A 27704-nucleotide genomic window follows, 5' to 3' on the forward strand; every position below is an offset into this window, starting at 1 on the left:
CAGACATGGTCTGTTTTGAAATACAGCTCTTGATGTACCCTGCAGCAGTTAGTTCCTGCAATGGTGCACTTCTGAGACCAATTTGTTTAGCTGATCACTATTCTTCTGACATCCCTGCAAATGTTACCCTTCTTTTTCAATCAAAGACACAGCAGGGTGTGCCATCTGTCTGGCATAGTCCTAGTTCCCACTCCCAACACTATTTTGCACTGGTAATTTCATTGCAGCAGCAAAGGTTGGCATTTCCTTGAAATCTGCTGTTAATACAGCTCTTCAGTTGCAAACACACCCTTTCCTTTTCAAGCTTATCCTCCTCACCTCATGTACTGCTGTTAAAGAAGCCCCTAAAGAATCAGCAGATGATCAGCACCACAAGCCACAACCACAGGGATCCGCCGTATTACTTTGTGTTCTGTCGACTACAAATGAACATTTAACTCACCAACTTACCTCTTGCAAAAGTCTCCCTCTTTGTTTAGGAGAATTCTAAAAGACAATGTAGAATTTGCTGATCTGTTGCAGCATGGTTTTTACTAATGGTTATGGAAAGAACATGCCAGTATTTGTAACATTGTCATTCAAATTTATCCTAAGAGCATTTATTGGTATTCTAACTGCCCTTTAGACTCGATTGCTAGGTTCATTCAGGAAAGATATATTCACGTACACAAGCAATTGTAGTTTCTTTTTACTCTGTCCTCAATTGATGCTTAATATATTGCTCTGTTGAAGGACCCACAAAAATAAATTTCAAAATGTAAAAAAAAACCTGAATAAAAATACTCATTATATGCCATACTTCTTTTAATTTCTTAAAATAAAATAAAAAGTCATCTGTTTTAATTTGATAAGCCCATAGTTCAATAAATATATCGCAGTTGATAGTTATAAATGCTTCTTCGTTAAGATACAGGAAGAAAATCACCATCCACTTTATCTGTTTTATGCAACACAATTTAAAGAAAACGTAAATATTGCATGAAATTGTGTTTGCAAAATTTAGTGTAAAAGATAAAAGTTCTGCGGTTCGGCATCTAACATCTACCTGCAGCAATTATTAAAAAAATGGTTATTTCTCCGAAGAAACACAATTGCATAAATTATTTCTTTCTGCTGCAATGCATTAAAGTATTATGCTGTCTGCAGGAGGTAAACGCTAAATGACCTTCTGCATTTTTTGCAACACTTACGATAAAGAAAAGGCAAGTTTTATCCAGATGAGCCAATGATAAAATTATAATATTTTAATAGTTACCATCTTCATTACTAGGTAGATGGTATTTATTTTTAGATGCAACAACTTTTTTTAAAAAAACAAAAGCTCTTCCAAAATATTTAGACTTTACGTATGTGCAAAAACACCTTTTATCATTTTTTTTACATTATAACAACTATTTTTGTTAACTTTGCTGAGAATGCCTAGGTTTAATTTGTTCTCAGATACAACTATGAGGCAAGTATTGCCACTTGCCTATATCAGGACTCAAATGCAAAATACTACATTTATAAAATAATTCTTCTAGCCATTATACAGATTATGGTATTGAATATAAATTCTTACATAAAAAAGGAATTGGCAGAATCACAAATTAAATATTTTTAAAATTTTGTAAGCTTGAGTGTCTACGCAAAATTAGCAAATGTGATTACAGCAAATTGTTCTAATCATTACGATCGTCTGATTTTTTTTATTCATTGCAGGATTCATAAATGATGGGGTAAAAACCAACAAAAATAAAAACAGAAACAATCCTGCACTTAAGTGGTGCATTTCATCTTTAATATATCCTTAGACTTTAATGCAACTTATAAAACAAATTATGTTCACTGTTACGTTTAATTGCTTCTGGGTTTATTTTATATAAACATACCAAAAAACAAAAAGTGGTAGGTGATTTGTGAAAAAAAAGTTTCTACATACCTTTTAGTTATACATAAAGGGGAAGACAATAAATTTTTTCTTTATTCATTCAAGGAATCCAAATATTGAAGGCAAGGCCTTGATCCATAATTAACATCAAGAAGAAAGTGGTGAGCTGCCTTCTTGAACCATTGCAGTCAATGTGGTACAGCTATACACATAGTGCTGTTAAGGAAAGGAGCTTTAAGTTTTAAACACAGCAATAGTGGGTTGAAAGTCAGGAAAGTATGTGGCTTGGACAGGAACTTTGCAAGAAATAAGGTTGACTTGCATCTGCTGTATTGGTTCTTCTAGATAGAAGAGGTAAGGGATTTGGAGGCTGTTGCAGCAAGAAACTTGGTGAATTGCTGCCATTCATCTTCTATATGATTCACACAGTCTTAGCACTGAGTAGTGGCAATGAAAAGAGGCAGTGGCTGGGATATCAGTAAAGAAGGCTGCTGCGACCAGAGGGTGTGCTGGTTCTTGAGTGTTGTTGGAGCTGCATTCTTCCAGGCAAATGGATTAAGCCTGGCACCTTTTTCCCCTCTCTGCTGGGAAATCTATTCAGTAATGCCGGACATGTGACTGTTGAAGAAAATGATCAGAATTCTATTCACCCTTGGAGCAGGTTGGGTGGTGGATGGAAAATAGGCATGAATGCAGAGGGAAATAGAGTACAGCCTTCTTGCTCAGAGGCTAATGGAAGCCAGTGGCCTCTAAAGCATCTTATCCATCTGTCACTGATATTCTACTGCTTACCTGACAAAGTTTCTCAACAGACTGAGCTGGTTCCTCCTTGATTGGCACCTTGTGCCAAACAAATGAACACTCTACTTCAGCAAGGAGTGACCCTTACAGCAATCACCACCATCTTCGAAACTAACTATCCCATCCACCCCCCCTTCTGTAACTAGCTTAACCACTCTCTGCTAGTTGACCTATTTGCTTCTCTTGTGACATCTCCTTCATGACTGCTCCTGTGGGAACAATACTGACCACTGCGGGACTGAAGATCTGCCAAGCCTCTCATTGGTTGACAATTCTGGAAAGCCTGGGAACATTGGTGGCAAAGAGTTAATTGCTCCCTCACTGACATTTAACCACACTGGGGCTCTGAAAATGGGTTGCACTCATGTTTTCATCAGCTATCTGCTTGTGGAAAAGACCAACACTGCGACCATTAAATTCAGCCCAATGTGTCTGCAAATGAATACAGAATTCGATATAGCTTTACTTATACATCGTTCATAACATTTGCATCCTGGTTTTCAACAGTACAATACATTTTCCAATGTACATTTCACACAAAATTTAGAAATCTAAGAAAGCTTAACTATTAGAACAACTGGGAGGGATTCCAACTGAAATAAAAGTTCTTGCACATAAATAGTATTGGCTGCTTTTGAGCTGCTCATAATGCTCTGCAGTTATATATACTAATCACATTCCTAATGCAGTAACAATTTGAGAAAATTCTTCATTTAGAAGAATGGTAAAATCATACAAATAGAATTGTTTCATAGAGCAAGGTCTCATGACTCAAAGAGAGTTTCATATATGAACAAAAGAAACATTTCAAAACTGTTTTATTATATATGAGCTAGTCATAATGCTAAGGAACAGCAGTGTAAATTGTTTCTTCACATTCTACATTTAACATTTATGGTAGAAGTTGAAAGAGATTTTCAGCCCAATTATGCTGGCAGTAAAATTCTGCTGATTTTTTTTTAACAAATTATAACTTGCCAAAACAACATTTGCTTTTAGAAAAGCACTACATTTAAAAATAAACTCTGCAAGAAAAAGTTCAACCTCTTTAAATATGAGATTAACAGGGCATATGGCATCATAATCATTTACTTCACCTTGTTGTGTTCAATTACTACAATCAACATACCAGTTTCCAAATTAATCATAACACAGTAATTTCATTAGTTACACAGCAGGCATTTAAATTATTAGCATAACAACAGTTTGCACACAATTAAACTTTATTTGAACCTTAAAATTTGCAGACTGGAACATTAGAACAAGATTCAATAAAGTGAAACAGACAAGACAGAAAACAGTGCTTACAGTTACTTGAAGGCACACACGGGACAAGAGAGGGAGCAGAGGAATATCGCCCTCATTTTCCATTTTGAGTTTGTTTACAATTAATTAACTTGTAATAGCAAGGCTTAGAAGCAATGAAAATATACTGGCTAAATATTCAGTAAAGATGTTACACAAAGCCAGTGTAAAGACTCAAGCAGCTAGAGTTCTTCGTGATGCAGAAGCATTGAAAAACAGAAATAATACATCAATGAAATGAAGAAAGATAATTACAATAATGAGGAAATAATTTAATTAAACACTTAGCTGCTTCTTGATTTTCACATCTGTGGCAAGAGGATAGATTATATTGTTAATAAGATGATGTTATCTTTATGATAAAATAAATTGGGAAACAGCTAGTGCCATAGTGGTGGGTGAGAACTCCCTCTCCTGGCTAAGAACAAACAAGCTTTGCAAGGCCTTCAATCCAGTTTTTAAAATCCCTTCATGTATAATAGAACATCAATGTAGGTAGATGGTTGCCTGCAAGGGAGGGGATTGGGGGTGGGGGGCAGAATGCAGACAAAAGAAAGGATTGAACAAATAATTATGAAGTATATAGAAAACTACTGCCATCTAGTGTTTTCTTACAATATCCTTATTATGTTAGTGAACTCCATTATCAAAGTGGTGGCTATTTGATTCATTTCAATTCTATTCAGAAAAAAAAATTAAAACCTTTTTTCCAAACTAACACTTCTTCTCGAATATCTACAACCTTTGCATCCAATTGTTATTTTAATCTATTGCTCTAAATTCACCACTTTTGAATCAGTCAGTATTTTGCTCCACAAAGCCAGAGTTAATCTCTGCAACAAACCACCTCCACTATTTCTTTATATATTTGATTACTTCTAAAAAATTAGAAAATTATTTCTGAACATTTAATGATTAATTGTGCTCGACTTTTAATGTATTAGGTACATCCAAATCATATCAATTTTGTTTCCCACTAAATAGCTTACTAATGGAAAAAATGCTATGAGATCTAATTAGTAACTTCATAAGTAACTTATATTTTCTAGAAAAGCCCAGCAATCGCTTGTGTGAATATTTGTCAAATATACATTGCTACAGATTTACTGTAGGATTTTTCAGTTCAAATGTTGTAGGAAGTACTTTTATTGTAGAATGGTCAATTTCCACTTAGCGTTATGATTTATGAATTACAGATAGAGTATTTCTTCATTAAGTTACTTTTCATGAATATGTGACATGAAATATTCACATTTATTCACAGCAAGAAGTGCATAAAATCTATGAAACTCAGAAATTTGCCCAAAGCATTTTCCCCCTCGTTTGGATTTTTGATAGCTCATCCCAGAAAAATACTGAAGTCTGTCTCTAAATTATGCAAACACCCAAAAACTATTTCAAAACTACAGGATGGCACCTTGACAAGAATGCTTTCTATATAAATGATATGGGAATAAGGTACTGATGGTCTATTATACAGTGATTCAATTAAAATGTACTTACCCAGACCTTCTCAAATGTCATACATCTCCATTAGGTAGTCTTTGGGCACCAAGCCAATATTATCCTTCATTTGTCCTATCCACCACCCATGTGAATTATATTCCTAAAATAACAAATATACACATTAGTATAATTGTTAAGATTTAAACATGATAGGTTAGCAGAATAATGTATTTACTTTTACAACAAACTTAAATATGGTTTTACATTGTGTCAAAAATTGATTCAAAAAGCTATAACAGTTATAAACATTGAGACACTTAACGTTTAGAATAATCCAACTTGCCATTACATGGATTCTTTTGCAAACTGTCCAGCATTATGCCGCACTTGAACGTGATTGTATTAATAGAAAAATGTAATGTAACATGGTAGACACTTAGTTTGAAATTCTATTATGATTTAAAAGATTGAAAATAATCAGAATGTTTGAAATAATAACACAGTGCTTTGTTATTTTATTTGTGGAAGTACTGAAATTAAAAATAGTTGGATTCATTAGATATTTGGATGCTAGATGAAAACATATCAAGAAAACACCATCACAGAATGAACCATTCCAATTATTTTGTTTGCTTTGGTTTTAGAAGTTACGTTATTTTATACTCAACAAAGTCAATGTCAGATATCTTAAACCGTTTTGCTTATTACCATCAAAATTCTGCAAAACTACAATTCTGCACCAAAACACCATCATGCACTGGAGGTTTGTGCATTCACAATTTAGTCAGAGAGCTAATGTACATATACCAAAAGTCCTAACTAATACACACTGGTAAAATATTTCAAGCATACAGGGAAATTAGATTTTCACTTTAAAAATAAATGTAAGAGATGTCAAAAATCCAAAACTTTTACCAAGTGATTTGGAAAAAAACCCATTTCTAATACAGGAAAAAATATTCCTAAGAAATTAGGTGAACTGTTGAGGCATGTTATTTCTAAACATGTTTTATCATGAGCATCTTCATCAGAAAAAAAGATAATCAATACTATTTTTAACATTAGCATAGATGCTAAAAGTTGTAAAATTCTTAAAAAGGTGAACTATATTTCAATCTATTATGCAAACATATTTTTGATAAATTTGAGGCATGAATATCAATTTATATTTTTATCTAATTCCAATAGAGTAACTAATATTAGTTTTAGAGTTGAATTTTATCTTCATTTTGAAATAACTTCATGTGAATTATTTAACAGACTGAATAACAAACCACCAGTAGATTTGGGGAAATACAGGTGTAGCTTTATCTACAATTAAAAAGAGTATATTAACTTAAAATGCAATGAAAGTCTATTAAAAGTGGAATTGACTTGAAGAGGAGTTAGGACTAATGCATCTTTTACACATTACTTGCATTTAAATTTCAATGCCAACATAGTTTATGCAGTAAAAAAGAACAGAACTTGGGTTTCAAAATACCCAGGTTCAACCCATGTGAGGAAAATTCAGCTTTGTATCATGTTTAATGTTTTTTTAAATTACTCTTTCAATGAACAGGTCAGAAAATTAACAAACTAACTACAAAAAGTAATAAAAACATGATATACAAGAGCTGAAAATTTTTCAGCCTCTGCAGTCAAAACAAGAGTATGATATTTCACATATTTACAAAATTTATTTAGCATGGTATATTTATATTACAATTGTCTCTGTCATGAAATATAGTAAATTAGATTCAGATTTTACAGAAAGAAAATATTGGAGAACTGCATTGCTGTATAACATAGAATGTATATGCAATTTTATTTGACCTCTTTTGTGGTTTAAATTAAGTTAACCAACAGATTATTAGTGATTGTTTTGTATCCAGATAGAGACGTACACAATACTTAAATGTCATCTAAAATACTTCAGTAAAACAAAACTTACAAAAGCTGAAACATTTTCAGAAGTATTATTTGAGTGTAAGTACCATGACACAATTTTGATAAGACAACACTTTGCCTGCTGAATACATATTTTTACTTCCAACAAACTTTTGTGTTATGAATTTAGATATGTAGAACAGCTCAATCATTACTGTCTTGAGTTTATGTTTTGCTTTCCTTCAAGGCACTTTTTTTTTATGGAGAGTTTTGATGAACAGCACAGAAATCTAAACAAAAACTGTGGTTTTACTTAAAAGGGTAACATTCTATCAGTGAAAAGCCAAGGGCACAGATAATTGCAGACTTCCAAAGTTTCTTACTCCTGCAGTCTAATTGTGTGTTCTCACAACCCTAAAGATAGATAATCAGGCAGAAAAAAGCATTCCAAATTAATCCATTTAATCTTACACTTTATCATTACCATTCAAGACATGAGCCCTTGGAGCAAAGCAACATTCCAAATAAGCCAATTAAAGCTATATCTTGAATTTTAACAAATATATCTGACATATGGAATGCCATTCAGTCCATTATAATACTGTTTGTACCTTTTTAAATAAAACTTGAATAACTCAGATTTTTCTTCATACAAAATTTAATCAGTTTTGTTTCAATTTATAGTGTAAATTCTATAAATCTAAATCTGTCTTCTGGACAGATACCAGGTAACTTTTGCAGTGTTGTACAGTATATGTTGTTTTGTAAATATTGAAAATGTTAAAAAATAAACAAGTTTAGCACAACTAGAAATATCATCCAAACAAAATCTATTTTTTAATGCCAAAATATGATGAAAAGTTCATCACTGAAGCCCAAATTTCTACAGATCTCAACTGCAGAAGCTGGAACAAAAATATTAGAAACTTTTTGACAGACATTCAACATCAGTATATGACAAGTGAAGCATATATTTATCAGTATGAAATGCACAGAACAGAATTTAAATAAGAATCGATTGTCAAGTACAAATAAAAGTGATGGACAAAAATAAATTAATTTGCAATCTCTAAATTTTTTTTTCTTGTATAGAATGTAAATATTAAAATGAGGATTTTTCAAAACTGAGCCACTTGCAGGTAGCATTAGTTGGAGACATCTCTATGCTTTTGATGATGCACCTTATTGGCACCATTTTGCAAGAATTAACACTAAAAATTAAAGATGTGCAACAGGTCAAACCAATATATTTCCTTTGTAAAGCAAAAGATATTTAATAGCTTCTGCAGTGTTCTGTAAGAAGTGCAAACCCCAAGTCAGATCCTCAGACAGCATGCTTCAATTCAGGTATGTATAAGTCAGCCATCTGGTATTTCTCACTGTATAAAACCTTGATGTTATCATAGAAAACAGAGGCACACAGCTATACATTTAGGAAAACTATTTTTTAAAAAGTAAAATTTACAGCATCTGAACATCCATGAACCTATAACTTCCTTATAAAAGATGTGATATCAGTTTATAATGCACAAAAACATTTTTATCTTAATCCAATATATAAAGTGAAATTATGCAATCACCTCTGCTATGGGCAAAAGGTTTATTTTACCAACATTTGACAAGGCTTAGGTATTGGTGCCACAAAGCCTTTTAGATTCATGTAGCGGTCTCAGCTATCCAAGGTTGTAGTGCTGCTTCCAGCATCAATACACAAACAAAATAATACTAGACAGAAGCGATTACTGCATGTCAAACTGGTAGCAGGCTGAAAATCATGCCATTACTTGGGAGTGCACCTCTTCTAGAAAAAAAACTACCAAAAAAGTGACTGTGGGTGATGCGTTTGGCTTTTATGAAAACAGATGTCTAGCACTTTTCTATTAAGAATTGTACTATATATTTCAAACTGGCACTTATGAAATTTTTGCATAAACTAAAGAAAATAACTCAAATTCTTGAACTACCCTTTGTTTCCCATTGGCACATCGGTATTACATTTAAGACAGTGAAAACATGACAGTTTGTTATGCATGACGACAGCTAAAAATATAAATGATTCCTATAGTCGGAAGCATTATATTAATGTTTTTATGGTGTCCTGAAATTAATCTGTGTACAGAATGAAGTCCATTGCTAAATAATCTCTTGAATGGAATTAGCAATTATAAAAGTATTCTAATATTTCACTCCAGTGGCAGTTTGTAGTTAGCTTATGGCAGGGCCCTTTCACACATAAACACTTAATGAATTTTCAATTAATTAAAATAAAGAGTTCAATATTTAAAAGGGTTTAAATACAGGTGGCATAAAACAGGAAATGACACTGACATTTTAATTAGGTACCCTACTAACAAGATTAAAATTAATACACCAAATACCCAGCTTTTATAAACTTACCCTTCACAGCAAGAATGTCAAAGGAAAATTGGACTTTAACATTTCAGTATGCTTTCCAGTTAATATTATTTGATGACACGATTTTCAGAATATTTTAGTGCAATTAGAGATAATATAAAATAACCTGCATCATGTTACTAAACTTTTCAGTCTTTGGCACTATATACAGATAATTTTCTACTTTTACACCATTATGATGAATAATAGCATCCTAAAGAGATGAAATTTGAAACCTGAACAGCATTTTCTGAACCAAAGAGCAGGTAATCCAAGGTGACACCACATGAATTAGGTCCCTCAAGTATTACTCTTATAGGTGATAGCCCAAAGGTACAATGCAATTTTTCACAACCAGTAACCTGATCAAGCACATGAGTAAAGTTACAAGTTTGTCATGTCTGACATGAAGGTCATTTTTTTTTAAAAAGACAGCAATGTAAGAAATGAACAAATAGAAAATAAAAATACCTTGATAACATCTACAGTTCATAGACTGACAAAAGTTAGCACTAGTGGATTTCAGAGATATGGTACACAACACGCTATCTTATGGTGTGACAAATTGTAAAACGTATGCAAGGTCTCCTAAGACGTTACTTCAGACTACTGAATGGTCAATTCCTTTGTTAAAAAAAATTGCTTAGCTACAAAAGAATGCAGTTATCCAACAGCAGTCATACAACTTTCGAGTCACTTAATGACATGGGAACAATTTACATGCTGGAGCTCTACATACATAACTTTTTGTTTTCTATATAATTTAATAGATTACATTTTTGCCTCATTAGAGGGTATATTTTCTTTTTTATTCCAGTAAAAGATATGGCATTAGAAGGTAAGGGAAGTTCAATCCCATGGTACTGGACACATTGTCATTAGATCTGCGAATAACTTTACTATGTATGAATATTACATTTATGTTTATTGCTACCGAAGGCATGCATAAATTTTACAAGCATTTCAACTGTTGCATTAGAAAGCATATGCAGACCCCTATTTTCACAATGTATTGACAGAGTGAAATTTAATGTAAATACTAAGATCAGTAAATCTTCAAAATAAAATTTTCATTCAAAAACTTTAGCAGCATTTTCTCTATTAACGTAACAAATTAGCTGATTTTACAAAAAACAAATTAGGAAACATCCACAACATGTACCAGATGGTAGAAAAGTAAACAGATTTAGGGGAACAAATAGAACAGCACAGAAATATACACAAAATGTGACAGTTCAGTTCAGTGATGCTATATTCTCCATTAATACAAACAAAACAGGCCTCGATTGGTTCTTTACTTTCATTTAATTGAATGAATATTTTGATTATGCTTTTATTACTTGATCACTCTTACGCATTTCCAATTTTTCAGTGAATTGCTTGCACAGCTATTCGAAACAAAACACTTCAAGCAAGGAGTAAATGCTAAACTCTGTTCATGGTAATACATTCCACAACATAAGAATGACTGTTGTTTAGAGAATTTTGATGAAATGCTATAAGCTAAGCTGGTAGTGAAAAAAAACATAGCAACGATGCATAAACCTATAGTAGTAACAATTATTCCACACCATTATGTAGTCATCATTTAAAATAAAATGTATTTGAATGCTCCAATCCTATGGTTAATTTCTGAAAGAAAAGTTACGTATGAGGAAATGAGATCTTACAATTTTCAGAGCCACGTAAAACCATGGACTGAATCTACCAGAAATGGACAATGCATCAATGCGTTTCTTGAAAAGTTTCCCTCCTTGAGCTCTCGTGGACTTTCTCAATGTTTCCAAACCTACCACATTATCTATGCATGACATCGTGAGGGTGCCCTGTTCATCATATTCTCCCAGTCGCTACAGGTATAGGCTACTACTGGGATCTCTCATTATTCCTGGCACAGCTTTAGACAATTGCGCCAGACTTGGTCAGGTGGAGGTAAATTGGCAACTTACTTTACTGATAGAGGCCTGGAGATCCTGATGAACAGGAATGCATGGGGTCACTATCCATGTAGGATATCAAGATGTTGGTCACTAATGCAAATTTGAAGGAGCAAGCAGCAAGTAGAGTCACCAGGTAAGCGATCTGACTTCCGTATTGGAAATGATTTTCAATTAATTTTTATTTGCTGGATAAGAGAATGGGAAACTGCATATTCAATGAGAGGGGACAATGGCAAAATTAGGACATTTATGAATGTTTTAACATCTTAGTGGGCCTCTTGCCATTCAATAGCATGAATCTCAACTTGCCGTTCAACTGTTGGTTGGGAATTGGACTTTCTGCTCTCGATGGTGGGACACTCCTACTCGTTATCTCTGTGACAATTCTCCTAACTTTCTAGCCATTTCCCATGTCATTCAACCGCTGGAAAGATTTCACTCGAACACTACATATTTTTGAAACAATCAATCATTTTGATAACAAACTGAGAACTACTGTCACTCAGAAGAACCTGCATGATATACCTAATGAAAATGAAAAAGAGTAGAGTTTGTATAATAACTCACTTTACTACTCTTTTGTATAGCGAAGTTCTTTTCCAAATTTATGCTTTTTCCTTTTAGTTTCTGATTTGGCTATCCTTCCTTATTCAGTTGTGGGAGTGTAGTCTTGGTCAGCATTTACTATCCATCCTCAGTCACCTTGAGAAAATGGTATTGGCTTGTCCCCTTGAATTGTTGCAAGTCATGCAGATACACTCAGTGTTGTGGTGGCCTGGTGAATTACTGCAGTACGTCTTGTGAATGGCACACACTACTGTCACTGTATATCACTGGTAAGGATGATTAACTATTTAAGGTTTTGGATGGGCACTAATCAACACTTTGAGGAATATTGAAAACAATTAAATTGCAAATTCCAACAGAATGTCTTTGCTCCATTTGCTAGACCGAATATTGTTAAGTTAAACAAGGGACTGCAACTCGTGGCCTCACAATATATACCAAGTAAGCTGTCAGAGTGGGCAAATGTTCACTTAGTAACATTGTCCAGCAGAGATGATTCAGGAACTGGAAACTATCAGAGTTTTGTTCCCTTTATGCTTAATGACCACTCCAAAAATTTGTATCATCCTGATATTGACCAACTGGGCTAAAATTAACTCACTAACACAAAATGGATCAAAATTAGATGCTTGTTAATTTATTGTATACCATTATCAGTTTCCATTGAGTTCAAAGCGTTGGATATCTGCAAAAAATTTCATATAATCTATTGAAATGAACAGTTAAATGTATATTAAGAATCTCCAAATTTCAATTCATCACTACCACAGTGTATCTCAGTTCTCATTAAAATAATTGCAATTTAAAACTACCACTGTCTCCACATTAGTATCATTGCATAGTGATCCCAATGTTGGACTGTTTACAGAATGATTAGTATTAAAAAAAATCTGACAGCTCAAGATGTCCATAAGAAAGTACAGCATATAAGTAAGCAACATAACTATGTCAGCAGCATTATGGAAGTAGAATGAACCAAGTCATCGCAGACCATGATTTCACTAAAACGGTGTGATTGCTGGCAACCTCCATATGACTGCTGTTCGATTTCATGAAAAGCACAATATTGATAATAGTGATCCAAGAAACTTGCAAACAGCATGAATATTCAGAAGCAGACTAGTTATATTCACAGCAGAATTTTTATTTGGAGACAGTGGTGGAAACGAGTGCCTTCTTAACTGCTGTTTTTATAGCAGAAAAAACTGAACAACTTGGTGATTTCCATTTTAAAAATCTTTTCATTTTTAACTTGGATTACTTAACATAAAATTTTAAAAATTTTGCTCAGATATTAATATATGCTCAGTTTATTTGAATTCACCACTATTGGTCTATTTTATAGGTTGAAACAAGGAATTTTAGTATTTAGAATGTTACAACAAAAACATGGTAGGAAATCCATCCAGCTTCACTTGAATAGAATTGTCAGGTATTGTTCTGAACAGGATCCATATTAGTGCCTTGCGACTTTTTCACTTTATTGAGACCCAAGTGGCTCGAGGGGAATGACAGAATGAATGAAATTAGCATAAGAAGGTTGTAAAAAATTAGTGGAGCTGAAAGGTGGTAAAACACCAGCACGAGATGGTCTTCATCCCAGAGTATTGAAGGAGGTGGCTATAAAGACAGCAAAAATGTTATTAATTATCTTCCAAAATTCTACAGATTCCAGAATGATTCCGTGGCTAAGAAGCCCTGATTTAAGGGAGCAAAAGAGAAAGCAAAACTACAGACTTGTTATAGCTTTACAGCAGTAAGTTACCATTATTTAACTTACACCGATAGCTGGGAAAATACTATAATCTATTATGGAGGTTAGGATAAATGTTAGGACACCTGTTGATAATGATTTGCAAATGGAAAATTGCATTTAAACTTTTTTTAAAAACTGTTCCTAACATATTGATAAAGGAGTGCCAATAAACAGTGAATAGTTAGATTTTTCAGAAGGTCTTTGATAATGTCCCCACAGGAAGCTGGTTGTAAAGATTAATGCAGATGGGTCAGCAGGTAATGGATTAACGACCTGGTTTAACGATTGACTAACGGGCAGAAAACAGCAGGTGTAAATAGGCTATTGTTGTATATGAAGGCTGTAACAAGAATCAGTACTTATGCCCCAACAGTTCATAAAACATATCAATCATTTGGAGGTTGCGTCCAAATGTGATATTTCTAAATTTGCAGATACAAAGCTAAACAGGAATATGCATCTTGAGAAGGATATAAAGTAGCTTCAGGTAGATTTGGACAGACTTAGTGAATGGACAAGAACATTGTCGATGGAATATAACACGGAAAAATGTGGGGTTATCATCTCTGGTAGAAGATACAGAAAAGAGGTTGAAATGTGTAGACGTACAAAAGGATCTGGGTACCCTTGTTGAAAAGACACTGAAGGCTAACTTGCAGATGCAGCAAACTGTTAAAGCAGCTAATGGACTTTTAGCTTTAATTACAAGAGGATGAGTATCCAGGAGTAATGAAGTTGTGCTTCAATTATACAGGAACTTGGTGAGAACACACCTGGGGTACTGTGTGCAATTTTGCTCTCCATATCTCCAAAAAGGAATTATTGCCAGAAAGTGCAAAGGTTCCTGGGACAGTCCTATGAAGAGAGATTGAGCAAATTAATCTGTATTTTCTAGAGTTTCAAAGAATAAGAGGTGATCCTACTAAAATTTACGAAATACTTGAGATAGATAGGGTAGATGCAGGTAAGATGTTTCGCAGTTGGAGAGTCTAGAATTGGGTATAAATTAAAAATCGGGGGTTGTCATTTATGTTTGAAATAAGGTGAACATTTTTACTCTGATGGTTGTAGAGCCTTGGAATTCTGTACCAAAGAGGTCTGCCAACACTCAGTCTTTGAAAATGTTTAAGGTAGAGATTGATAGATTTTTGATTATCAGTACAGTAATGGCTTATGGGAATGAGGTGAGTGATAAACATTGAAGTGTTCAATCAGCAGATCATATTCAGTGGTTTGGCAAGCTTGACAGGCTGAATGGCGTACTCCAATTGCTCGTTTTCTGTGGGAAGATTTTCAAATACTTCATTGGTTCAATTTACCTAGAAACATTAAAAAATTATGGCACAGAAAGTGTCCAATTGAGCATATTATCTTGCTGCTTATTGAATAAACTGGTTGCCCATTCTAATTCAACCTTCCAGCATGTGATCTATACCCTTACAGGTTACAGAGTTCCAGGTGATGATCCAAATCCCTTCTCAATTTGTTGAAGGTTTAAACTTCAACCACCAAATTATGCAGTGAATTCTGGGTACACCTTGCTGTCTAGGTGAAAAACATGTTCCTTATGTCCCTTTCATCCTTCCATTGATCACCTCTTGATCACCTCCAAACTCTGCCCCCTGGTAAGTGACCATTCCATTTGGTGAAGCAGATCTTCCCCGTCAATTCTATCCAATCCCCTTTATTTTGGACACAAATTATGTCAGCCACCTCTATTCTAAGGAAAACAATCATTGTCTATTCAATTTTTCATCATAGCTGAAACTTTCAAATCCTGACAATATTCTTACAAATTTCCTCTGTACTCTCTCGAGGGTACTTTTGACCTTCCTGTAATGTGGTAACCAAACAGTATGCAAATCTCTAACCATGATTTTACCAGCATTTTATATTGTTCCAACAGTATTCAATATATTGTCCACTTAAAGAAAACATTTGATATGCCTTCTTTATCTGCTTATCTACATCTCCTGCTATCTTCAGGAAAACTTGTGGACAAGTACATCATGGTGTCTCACTTCCTTCAACTCTCCCATTTATTGTGCATTTCTTTGCTTTGTTTGCCCTCTCCAAAATGCATAATCCCAGATTTCTCCAAATTGAATTCCACATTTCCACCCATTCAACCAAACCATAAATATTATTTTGCAATCAACAGCCATCTTCTTCACTTCCCAATCAATTTTTGTGCCAGCTACAAATTTCTAAACTATGCCTCCAACACTTAAATCTAAATCATTAATATATACCACAAACCGCAAGAGACCCAACACTGAACCCTGTATATACACCATCAGAAGCCACTTTATACTCGTAAAAACATCCATCAACATATACTTTGTTTATTGTCACGAAGTAAATTTTAAATCCATCTCACTACGTTCCCCTATATCCCATGCGGTTTTTTCTAACCAGACTGCCATCTGGGATCTTGTTATGTGTGTTATTAAAATCCATGTGGAGAGCATCCACTGTATGGTCCTCAGCGAATCTCCTTGTGACTTCTTCAATTAAGTTGATAAGAGACAAATATCCCTTAAAAAAACAGTTAAAGGCACACAACACCAGGTACATTTCAAATCACAAGGTTTGAGGGTGAAGTGAGAGAAGCACTCAGACACAATTTATAGGCAGAGAGATCAAAAGGTCAGAAATGGTGTGAGTGGAATGTCAAATAATAAGTCTCTGCAGGTGATCAAAAGTGTCAAACGGTGTGAGCAGAGTGTCAACAGCTGAATAAGTGATGACCTATAATCCAATTAAATGAGGCAGAAAGATAATTTTTTAAAAAAAGTTAAAATAAGGTGGTGGTGGAGATATGCCAAATGACTGGATTTACATGATAGCTATAAGAGTTGCATGCCGAGGGTCTAACCAAAGTAATAAGTAATTCAAAACAGTTCAAATTAGTTAAGGTAGAGAGATCACAACAATTTATCAAGCTGATGGAATTAAAACAGTAAGGAAGACATTACAGATACAGAACAACGTGGCGGGTCACATGTAGTGTGACATGAACCCGATATCACGGTTGAGGCTAACTTCATGGATATGGAACTTGGCTATCAGTTTCTGTTCACTGAGATGCACAGCAATGCAGAATCAAAGGGCACCTTGGAGGATGCTTACCTGAAGATCATAGGCCGAATGTTCTTGACTGCTGACGTGTTCCTCAATTGGGAGGGAACGTTCCTATCCGGCAATTGTCGTATGGTGTCCATTTATCTGTTGTCGTAACATCTGTCTGGACTATAACCCGGTGTCGTGTGACTTCTGACTTTGTCTACCCCAATCCAATACCGGCACCACCACATCATAAAGCATGCAAACTATCCCTGACTAATTATGCCCTTTCTCAAATAACAGCAAATCTTATCTTTCAGTACTGATTCGCATAACTTGCCTACCACAGTCAGACTGATCAGCCTACAATTATTTGGTCAATCCCATTCACCCTTTGAATAATGGTACAATGTTCACAGATTTTCCACCTCATCCATTTCTCGTGTTTTGCCTCACTAGGATAGGTTACTGGAAATCAAGTATTGTCCTCGAGTCGTCATAAAAGTTAAAGATATTAAGTAGTATACAAAACTTCCAAATTACCCTGTCTTTCAGACACAGGTTGACAGGAGGCATGGACCAAGGTTTTGTTCTTATCAAAATTTACTACTCATTACACATAAATAGATTCAAACTACAGATAAACAATTATGAACTGGTGACATACAAATCTACTAGTTAAAACTCTAATCCACTTAGAAAACTTCCCCTATTCCACATATGTACAGACACAAAAACAAAACATATAGGCAAGGGAAAACCTGGGAAAGTAATTCAGCAGTACTCTGTCTGCAGGGTTTGTGGAGATGATCCATTTCCTGACTAGAATGCTGCCTCGCCATCTTCCCTCTCCACAATCTTTCACTTGTTTGCAAGAGGTGCAGGTTGACTCATTCTCATATGTAAAGTCTTCTGGCTAGTTAAATAAGTCACAGCTTACAGAAATTGATTAGGGGAAATAAACTTCAGGCTTGAGATACTTTTTACATTAGAGGAAAGATAACTACTTCCTTTTCAGAGGGCTGATGGTTCCTGACCTGAACATTCATTCCTCCTAGCTAATCAGCTATCTGGGAGCCAATGTCAGATTCATTGGCAGGAGAGGGCCTTTGTCATCGACAAGTGGTCATCATTTCTCAAACCAATTATCTACTTGATGTTGGCCAAACCTCAACTTTTATGCAGCCTTCCGGTTCAAGTTTGTCTGTTACCAGGCTTTCCCCACTGCTTGAACAAGTAGCTGTGTTTAAAACATTTGAAGTGAATTTTAGGTAACTTGTTTTTAAAAATTGACTTAATCCTTGGTTTTTAAAACAGTCTTCACCCATTTCATTTCACAATCAAAAACACTGAAAAACAAAGAGAATTGATCTTTACAAGTTGAGAACTGAAAATAATCCTCAGAGCACCCACTGTTGCCTCCTCAACATCTTTTCATAACCTGAAGTATAATTTACCTGGCATTGATGATTTAGTCACCTTCAAGGAGATCAATCCCTCCAGTATATCGCTTTAACATCAATTGCATATGAATGAATCGAGGAGTGTTTACCAAGCTCTTCATACTGTTAACTCCAAGGTGGGACTCAGAAAAATAAAAGAGTACATAAAATGGTTGTCACCTACTTTGTTTTTGGATTCCTTACAATTTCCAATTATTCTTTCCTATGTATTTGTTTTATTAATAAATTAGGTAATAATAAAATAACCTTTCAGTATAGAGTGTAGTGCTGGAAAAGCACAGCAGGTCAGGCAGCATCCGAGGAGCAGGAGAATCAATGTTTCGGGCATAAGCCCTTCATCAGGAATGAGGCTTATGGGTCGGGGCTGAGAGATATATGGGAAAGGGGGTGGGGTTGGGAGGGAAAGAGAAGGTAGCCAGAAAAGCGATAGGTGGATGAAGGTGAGGGAGAAGGTGATAGGTTGGTGGGGGCGGTTGGGGCGGGGGGTTATAGACAGGGCCAGAGGGTGGTGCTGAGTTGGAGGCTTGGGTCTAGGATAATGTGGGCGGAGGGGAAATGAGAAAGCTGTTGCACCCGGTCCGGCCTCGTCTACATTGGGAAGACAGGACTCTTTCTTGCGAATTGTTTCAAAGGACATCTCTGGGATATTCACACACAACCGCACTGTCCCTTGGCTGAACACTTCAACTCCCCCTCCCACTCTGTCAAGAACATGCAGATCCTGGGCATTCTCCACCGTTAAACCATTAAATACCCAATGCCTGGAGGAAGAACGCCTCATAATCAGCCTTGGGACACAGCAATCACACGGGATAAATGTGGATTTCAACAGCTTCCTCATTTCTCTCCCCCCCCCCCCCCCACACATTATTCCAGTCCCAAGCCTCCAACTTGGCACCGCCCTCCGGACTCATCCATCACTCCCCCCTCTGACCTATCACCTTCTCCCTCACCTTCATCCACTTATCGCTTTCCCAACTACCTCCCCCACAACCCCACCCCCTCTTCCCATTTATCTCTCAGCTGCAATCCAAAAGCCTCATTCCTGATGAAAGGTTTGTGTGTGAAATGTCGATTCTCCTGCTCCTTGGATGCTGCCTGACCTGAGGTGCTTTTCCAGCCTCTTGACTCTGATCTCCATCATCTGCAGTCCTCATTTTCTCCTTTCAGTTTATGATCATAAATTAAGGAGTGATTGAAAAGCACTTGTCTAACTGACAATGATAATCAAAGTAGGTAAATAAAATTGTCTAATTTGAGATCATCATTGATTTTAATTGGGAACAAATTACTACCGATAAACGTTTTGAGAGTCAAGGCACAGAGATACAGAATCATGAAAATGGTATGGCAAAAGTGATAATGAAGGACATCCTTTTCATAATTTCCTGGAACATGGCATGTGCTTTCAGGAATATCCAAAACATTCCAGGGCTGAACTGAATGAACAGGCTTAAATACAGTGATGTACAATGGTGTGAATGAATTCATCAACTATTTTATTTTATCAAGTACTTTGAAAGAAAAATACTACATCAGTTTAATGAATATAAAAACATGATTAGGTGTACGAAAACAATTCTGCAGATCTCTCCAAAAAGCCTTCACTGATCACTACATATTTTATCCATTATGTCAACTCTTAGGAGAGTGAACTGAAACAAGCAGTGTAGGATTAAAGCAAGCATAGGATGTTGATGGAATTTCAGCAAAATTTTGTTTACACTCATTTAGAAGCATTCATTGCACAATGTCTTCCAGTTCACTCAACGATTAAATCTTTCTCATCTCTCAATCTTTGCTAAAAATACCCCAATGCATCTTTGAAATTCAATAGTGAACCTTAAAGTACACATTCCATTCTGAACCTCAGTTGATCATCACTCCATAAATGTTCTACTCGGGTGCGTTAAATGAAAAGAAAAAGCAAATTTTTTTCAACTTCTATACTTCAGTACTGAGGGAAGTGTAATATTAACAAACATATTGTCATTCTGATGAGACTTTAATCCAAAATTCCATTTGTCTGCTTCACTGCAGTATTTAATGAATTAAAAAGGAGATCCCCTACCATCCAGGTTAGCATTCCCATCTCAGCCATGGTTATTTGGTCATTTATTCATTGTAGGATTTTGCCGTGCACAAACTGGCTGGCTGAGTTAGAAAAAAATCTGGCCCACTGCATGTAATTATTTAAGTTCACTTCAAAAGGTAGAATTAAAAATTATAACAATACTTAAATGCAGAACAACTGTGAAAATCTGTGATGGAATCAGATTTTGATAGTCCAGTGCATGAATCACAAAATATTAGCGTGCAGGTAGAACACAAATCAAGACAACTAAGAGGATGCTATTTTTTATTAGGAGCGGAATTGAAAATAAAAATTAAGATGTTCTTCAGTTATACAGGGGAGACCACATCTCAAATACTGTATTAGTCTCCTTATGCAAATTCATTGGAGACTGTTCAGAGGCTGCTTATGAGGTTGATACTTGGAAGGAGTTTTGAGGATGGTTGGATCAGCTGGGCTTTTTTCCATTGAAAGTTAGAAGATTGAAGTGGGACTTGATTGAAGTGCACAAGATTCTAAATGGTTTTTGCAAGGTGGATATGGAATGGCTGTGTCCTTTTGCGGATCAGTCCAGAACTAGCAGGCACTGTTTTAAAATTAGGGTGTACTTTAGGACGGGGGGGGGGGGGGTGGGGGGGAGCGATCACTTGTCTCAGAGAGCTGGGCAATTTCAGAACTCTGATTCAAAGTGTAGTAGAGGTGGGGTTATTAAATGTTTAAGACAGAGGTAGATATACTTTTGTTCGGAAAGGGCTGTTGTGGGTAGATTGAATTTGAAACAACTGATCAGCCATGTTCGACTGAATTACAGAGGTAGGCTCAAGAGGTCAAATATTCTGCACCTGCTCTTAATTCATATTTTCATGTATTTGACTGCATAATAACATAGAACCAGTAAAGTAATTCTTTGATTACAAAACATATGGCATCTTAAAGATATGCAAATTCATTTACGTTCTTAATCACTATTATTCCCTTACCTGAGCGCAGAAATCTCAACAGATTAACTTTCATTGGAAGAAAATATCAAAAGGAAACATTTAATTGTATTTTGTGGGTGGTCAAATAGATCTCAATTTAGATCAATTAATTTACTGAAGTTTTTGTCTTTAAGTATTGGTTTGCTATTTCATTGCATATGGATGAAAATATCCAATTGTTTCAAAATAAATTCGTAAACAGTATTGATTTTTTAATATCACATGGTAGTCATTGCTACATCTACCAGAAGTAATTTATGACAAATTAAAAATACATGCAAAGACTTAATCAGCCTTTTAACATTGTCTAGTGATAATTAATAAACAAAAAGTAAAGATAATCTTTATAAAGCGATATGAAATGAATATTTTCCATTTAAAAGTTATTTATAACATATATCCAGGGATAAAATGTTAATTCAATAGGCATGTATCTTCTTTTTCTTCAAAGCAATATATTCAAAGTTAAAGGGTCAATTTGGAGGTGTGCTGGACAAGGTTGCTTCAAATACTGTCCCCACTTTCATCAAAATTATTTTAATATTTCTTTTAAAAGACTGCTTGAGAGTTATTTTCACCTTACAATTAGTTCAATATACCCTATAGGAATTGAACAAAATACAACATTTAGGCTGCTTTGAAAAGTTGCACGACATGTATGATATGCACAATTCAGTATATTATTGATATATTAATATTTATTACAGTACAAAACTTCAAACAGATCTCCATAGCAAAATATTCAGTTCCCCAATATGTCTTTAGTGAAAACATATTAAATTACATTAAAACAAATGATTGTGTGTTTAAATTTATTATTAACATAGAAACCTTGAATATGGATAACTAAGGGCGGCACGGGGGCACAGCAGTTAGCACTGCTGCCTCTCAATGCCAGAGACCCGAGTTCAATTCCTGCCTCAGGCAACTGTCTGTGTGGAGTTTGCACATTCTCCCAATGTCTGCATGGGTGTGCTCCGGTTTCCTCCCACAGTCCAAAAACGTGCAGGTTAGGTAAATTGGCCATGCTAAATTGCCGGTTGTGTTAGGTAAAGGGGTAAACGTAGGGGTATGAGTCTGGGTGGGTTGCTCTTCAGAGGGTTGTTGAGCCAAAGGGCCTGTTTCCACACTGTGAATAATCTAATCTAATCTAAATCATATCATTCATACAAAAGGACATCAGCACTAGCTTACAACACTGTGTTTCCTGTTATGAGCTATCTTGACAATTATCCTGTCTTCTATGTAAAACAGATTAGAATGCCAAAATACTTTAAAAAGTGTGCCATAAACATCTATTTACTGATGCTATTTTGCCAAGTCATCTGTAACAATACATTTGAGGTCAAAACATAAACTTTTTCTTCGTTTCTGGATTCACTAGCAGCTAGATTTGATTTACCGAGAGAAAATATCACAAATTTAAATTCAAAGATGCACAGAAATGTAAAAGCAATACTAACAACAAAGACTTCAGTTAGATAGAAGGTGGGGGTCAAAAAGTATGGTGCTGGTAAAGCATAGCCAGTCAGGCAGCATCCGAGGAGTAGCAGAGTTGACTTTTCGAGCATAAGCTTTTCATCAGGAAAGTGGGGAGAGTCGATGTTTCGAGCATAAGTTCTTTATCAGGAATGCTGACCTGCTGTGCTTTTCCAGCACCACACTTCTTGACTCTGATCTCCAGCAACTGGAGCACTCACCTGCTCTTAGTTAGGCAGAAGTTACTGTATTGTATTAAATAGAAACCATGAAAGATTAAAAAGGATTAGATTTATACATGTGAGGACTACACTGAAACTAACCAGTTTTCCTTAAAGATGCAATATTAATAAGGGATCCTGGCCATTGGTAAAAATATGAAAAATATATGTACATAGTTAGATAAAGAAAGGTTGTTGAAAATAAATAATGCTAGAATTCAAGAAAGATCACTTCAAATTATGACCCATTATGGTAGTGGTTAAAATATGGACTTTTTATTTTTAGCTTCCATTAACTGATTTGAATACCCAAGATCCTTTCATGGATTAAAAGTATTTTAAAAAGAAACATCCAGTCCTAAAATGGTTGCAGTGATCACAGGATCACAAGTTCACAAACCTAACCACGGCACGGTGGCACAGTGGTTAGCGCTGCTGCCTCACAGCACCAAAGACCAGAGTTCAATTCCCGCCTCAGGCAACTGTCTGTGTGGAGTTTGCACATTCTCCCTGCGGGTTTCCTCCGGGTGCTCCGGTTTCCTCCCACAGTCACAAAGATGTGCAGGTTAGGTGAATTGGCCATGCTAAATTGCCCCTAGTGTTAGGTGAAGGGGTAAATGTAGGGGAATTAGTCTGGGTGCGTTGCTCTTTGGAGGATCGGTGTGGGCTGAAGGGCCTGTTTCCACACTATAATATAATCTATAAAACTGTTAGTACTGAATTTACCATTTATATATTAAGATGTAGAAATCATCAACTGAGTGAAGCATCAAGAGATGCATAACTCCTGTTTTAATTTCTTTGAGAAAATTTGCAGACATTGGACAAGAAAAGATTGCCTGCAAATATCCAGCTTGGAAAGACATTGCAGCCAGACCAGAGTTTATATAAATAAAATCACATTGCAGCACAGTGAAGAAAATAAAATGTATTCATAATGTGTTAGAAGATTGTTTTGCTCTCCATCACCTTCTCATCCTTTTGAAAGTCAACATCGATGATACAACAAATTGGAGAAACATCCATTCACTAAGGACTTGAGATTTCTACAAATTTCACCACTGCTGAAGATACAATATATCAACTGAACAATTATGGTCTTGGGTTCAACTATTAAGCAAAGGAATCTAAGTATTTTTAAACTTCATATTCTCTAGTTTCCTATTATACTTAGATTAGATTCCCCACAATGTGGAAACAAGCTCTTCGTCCCAACCAGTCCACACTGACCCTCCGATCTGACTAATGCACCTAACAGTATGGGCAATTTAGCATGGCCAATTCACCTGACCTACACATCTTTGGACTGTGGGAGGAAACTGGAGCACCCAGAGGAAACCCACACAGACACGGGGAGAATGTGCAAATTCCACACAGACAGGCACCCGAGGCTGGAATCGAACCTGGGATCCTGGTGCTGTGAGGCTGCAGTGCTAAACACTGAGCCACCGTGCTGCCCCACTCTTCTCCTCTTTAATTTTTCCATGTTTATGTGCATGTTTTATTCATTTTTCTGTGGTAATAAGTAATAAAATTCCTTTCTCATTCACTCAGGAAAAATTTTTTAATGCTCTCTAAACAGTACTATATTTTAACTGAATTGAGATACAGGTAACTTTTCTATAATATGATGGTTGCGTTCTTGTGCAATCCTGTATTATAAAAAAATTACACTTTAGGAACAGTATGTAAAACGTTGGTGATGTAAACGCATTACAACCAACATGTGATTTAAAAGTTTGCGCTGGAGAAACAGAGTCCCTGATTCGTCAATCACAATGCAGTATATTTGCATTAACGGAATGCACGTTATAGCAGAACGACTTGCATAGCTGCGTCATTAAAATGATGAAAATATTTGTTGGGACTGAGGGGTTGGAAAAAAAAGGAACTGATTCACCACTCCTTGCTAGATTGTAACACTTCAGATTGTAAAACTTTCAAGGAGCAAACTTATCCAACATAGCTGAAAATGCGGTGATAAAGTTTATTTATTAGACTTCCTGCTATATTCGATAGATTCCAAATATTCAAAGTGAGTTTAAAAAAAAACAATCTGGAGATCCAAGATGGCGGCGACTCAGCAAGTCTGAGTCTACAGAGCCCTTCCCAAAACCTGGGTAAAGTGGGTTTCCTGCCCCCACCACACTTGCCAAACCACCCAAAAAATTTCTTTAATCTTAATTAGCTGCTGAATATTATATTTAAACAGTCTAATACTGAGTGGATAATGAGTAAATCAAAGGGACCCCGCAGCTCTCAGAAAACAAAGACCCCTCCCCCACCCTCTCCTCCTCCGGCTGCAGCTGATGTAAAAACAGGCCTTGTAGAGATGATTGCCAGGCTGGAATCGACACTTGTCAATTTCATCGCAGAATCCCGACAGAGATGGAATGCATTCGAAGAAAAGCTGCAGAAACAGAATCAAACTATTGGAGAATTACAGGGCCGAGTGGAGGGGGCGGAACTAAAGGCCACGACCTCCGAGGCTGTAGCTCAAACAGCTGCAGAACAGGTGCGAGCTCTGGAGCAGAGAATCAGGGCCTTTGAAATCTACATGGATGATATTGACAACAGAAATCGGAGAAAAAATATTCGGTTGCTGGGCCTTCAAGAGCAAGAAGGGAAAGAACAGTTAGTAGTATTTCTGGAGCGATGGCTGCCCCAGCTTTTAAACCTGGGGGCTGAAACTGACCGGGTAAGGGTGGAGTGGGCCTACCGGGTTGCAGTACGCGGATCTGGCCCAAACCAGTGCCCACGCCCGGTCCTGTTCCGGCTGCAGAGTTATCGGGAGAGGCAGATACTCCTGGATGCCTCCAGAAAGCTTGGAAAGGATCCTAAAGCTATGATTCATGAAGGATCCAAGATTATGTTATTTCAGGACTTCTCCCCGGCTTTGGCACGAAGAAGGAAGGCGTTTGATGAGGTGAAGAAATGTTTAAGGGACTTAGATATTCAATACACCTTACGCTACCCAGCGACGTTATGCTTTACCCACGAAGGATCCGAGTATAATTTTAGATCATCGGAAGAGGCCAAGAAACTTTTAGACTCGGTTAAATAAATCGTAAGAGACAATTTATGTTGGCTTGCCTCTCCCACACTCCGTGGGGAGAAATGGATACTTTATTCTACTTTACTTTTGCCTCTGGGAGCGGGGTTGTCTTCCTTGCTATGTTATTATACTTAACTGTAATCTGTTGGAGTTGTAATTTTATAGTTATATGTGTGTTTGTACATGGCATTGATGCTATTAGATATACTCAGGTATGGGTGGGGAGGGGTGGGGGTGCGGCGCTCACTGTTAACTCTAGCTCGGTATTATATCTAAATCCTATTAAGGAGCGCCCGGGTCGAGGGTGGGACACTGTTTGGGAGAGGATATGGTGGAACGTTGGAAAGGTAGTAAGGCCCCCCTGAGAACAAGGGGGAAGATCTCCATTCAAACATGTTTAATTTTTTTTTGTTTGTTCTTATTGTTTGGAAATAGCTTCCTTTTTATCATACTGTTATGAGTGTATTAGAGAACATTTTCTCTTATTTGAAGGATGCAAGCGACTCAACTATACACTCTGGATGATTGTGGATTAGTTGAATTTTGATGATTATATATTTAAGATCTATTTTTTATATTAATGTTTGTGCTTGAAAATTCTGCTTATTTTTGTAAATTTGTCAAAATGTTAAATTCCCAATAAAAATATCTATATAAAAAAAAAACAATCTATAGTAATATTTAAAAAATAAATTATCTGATGTCCAATTATAATATATTGTAGTAAGAAAGAACAAAATAAAAGTTCTTTAATAAAAAAATCCTTTAATATTTATTTTGAAATAAAGCATATTTTTCAACATAATGGAAAGCTTCTTTACTTTAGGACAGACCAAATTCAAAGGAATGTACAAAGTGAAAATTGAAGAATGCAAAACTTAAAGTAGTCGATACAAAGGCTTATAAATTCCTATATTCCTAACATATTGAAAATATATTAAAAATAATTTCTTTAATTGATCTGTCACTCAATTTACCTCAACCATTCTTCTGAAGATAAAATTATCTTCAATTATAACAGATATACTAAAACTGAAGTAACATTTATTTTAAACTCGACCAGGTCGATTATTTGTGTCAGTAACACATAATAAAATAAGCAATGAAAAGGCAGGGGGTGACGACGCTGCCAAATAGTAAGCTAACTAGAAAATTCAGAGTTGTAACACTTGGTTAGAAAGTGACTAGTTTCAACACATCACAATGTTTGATGTACAGAAACCAATCAGCACATTTAATAGTCTTTAAAAAGTGAGAAATATAAACATCTAGAAGTTGCTTATCTAATATGGAGTGTATACTTTTATCTTTTGGTATTCACTCCACTCATCTTACTCCAGAATGCTTGCTATAAAAATGTATCCAAAGCAATACATGCATGCTGATGTTCAATCAGTTAAAACATACAGCTTAATTAG

General features: G+C 35.8%; 1 protein-coding gene across 2 annotated transcripts in view; it reads right to left on the reverse strand.

Moving 5' to 3' along the window:
• Positions 1 to 3472: 3472 nt before the first annotated feature.
• The window catches only part of skap2 (src kinase associated phosphoprotein 2), a 264520-nt gene continuing 240288 nt past the window's right edge, over positions 3473 to 27704 (reverse strand). The window contains exons 12-13 of one of the 2 annotated variants that reach the window (XM_060825348.1): positions 5480 to 5582; positions 3473 to 4443 (exon numbers count right to left, since the gene is read on the reverse strand). In XM_060825348.1, coding sequence (XP_060681331.1) covers positions 5490 to 5582 — 93 coding nt within the window. In that variant the 3' untranslated portion in view covers positions 3473 to 4443; positions 5480 to 5489. Of the gene's footprint in view, positions 4484 to 5479; positions 5583 to 27704 lie in introns of both variants that reach the window. The other variant, XM_060825347.1, reaches the window with a different exon arrangement.

The sequence above is a fragment of the Hemiscyllium ocellatum genome, chromosome 5, assembly GCF_020745735.1.
Source record: "Hemiscyllium ocellatum isolate sHemOce1 chromosome 5, sHemOce1.pat.X.cur, whole genome shotgun sequence".
NCBI classification, from domain to species: Eukaryota; Metazoa; Chordata; class Chondrichthyes; order Orectolobiformes; family Hemiscylliidae; genus Hemiscyllium; species Hemiscyllium ocellatum.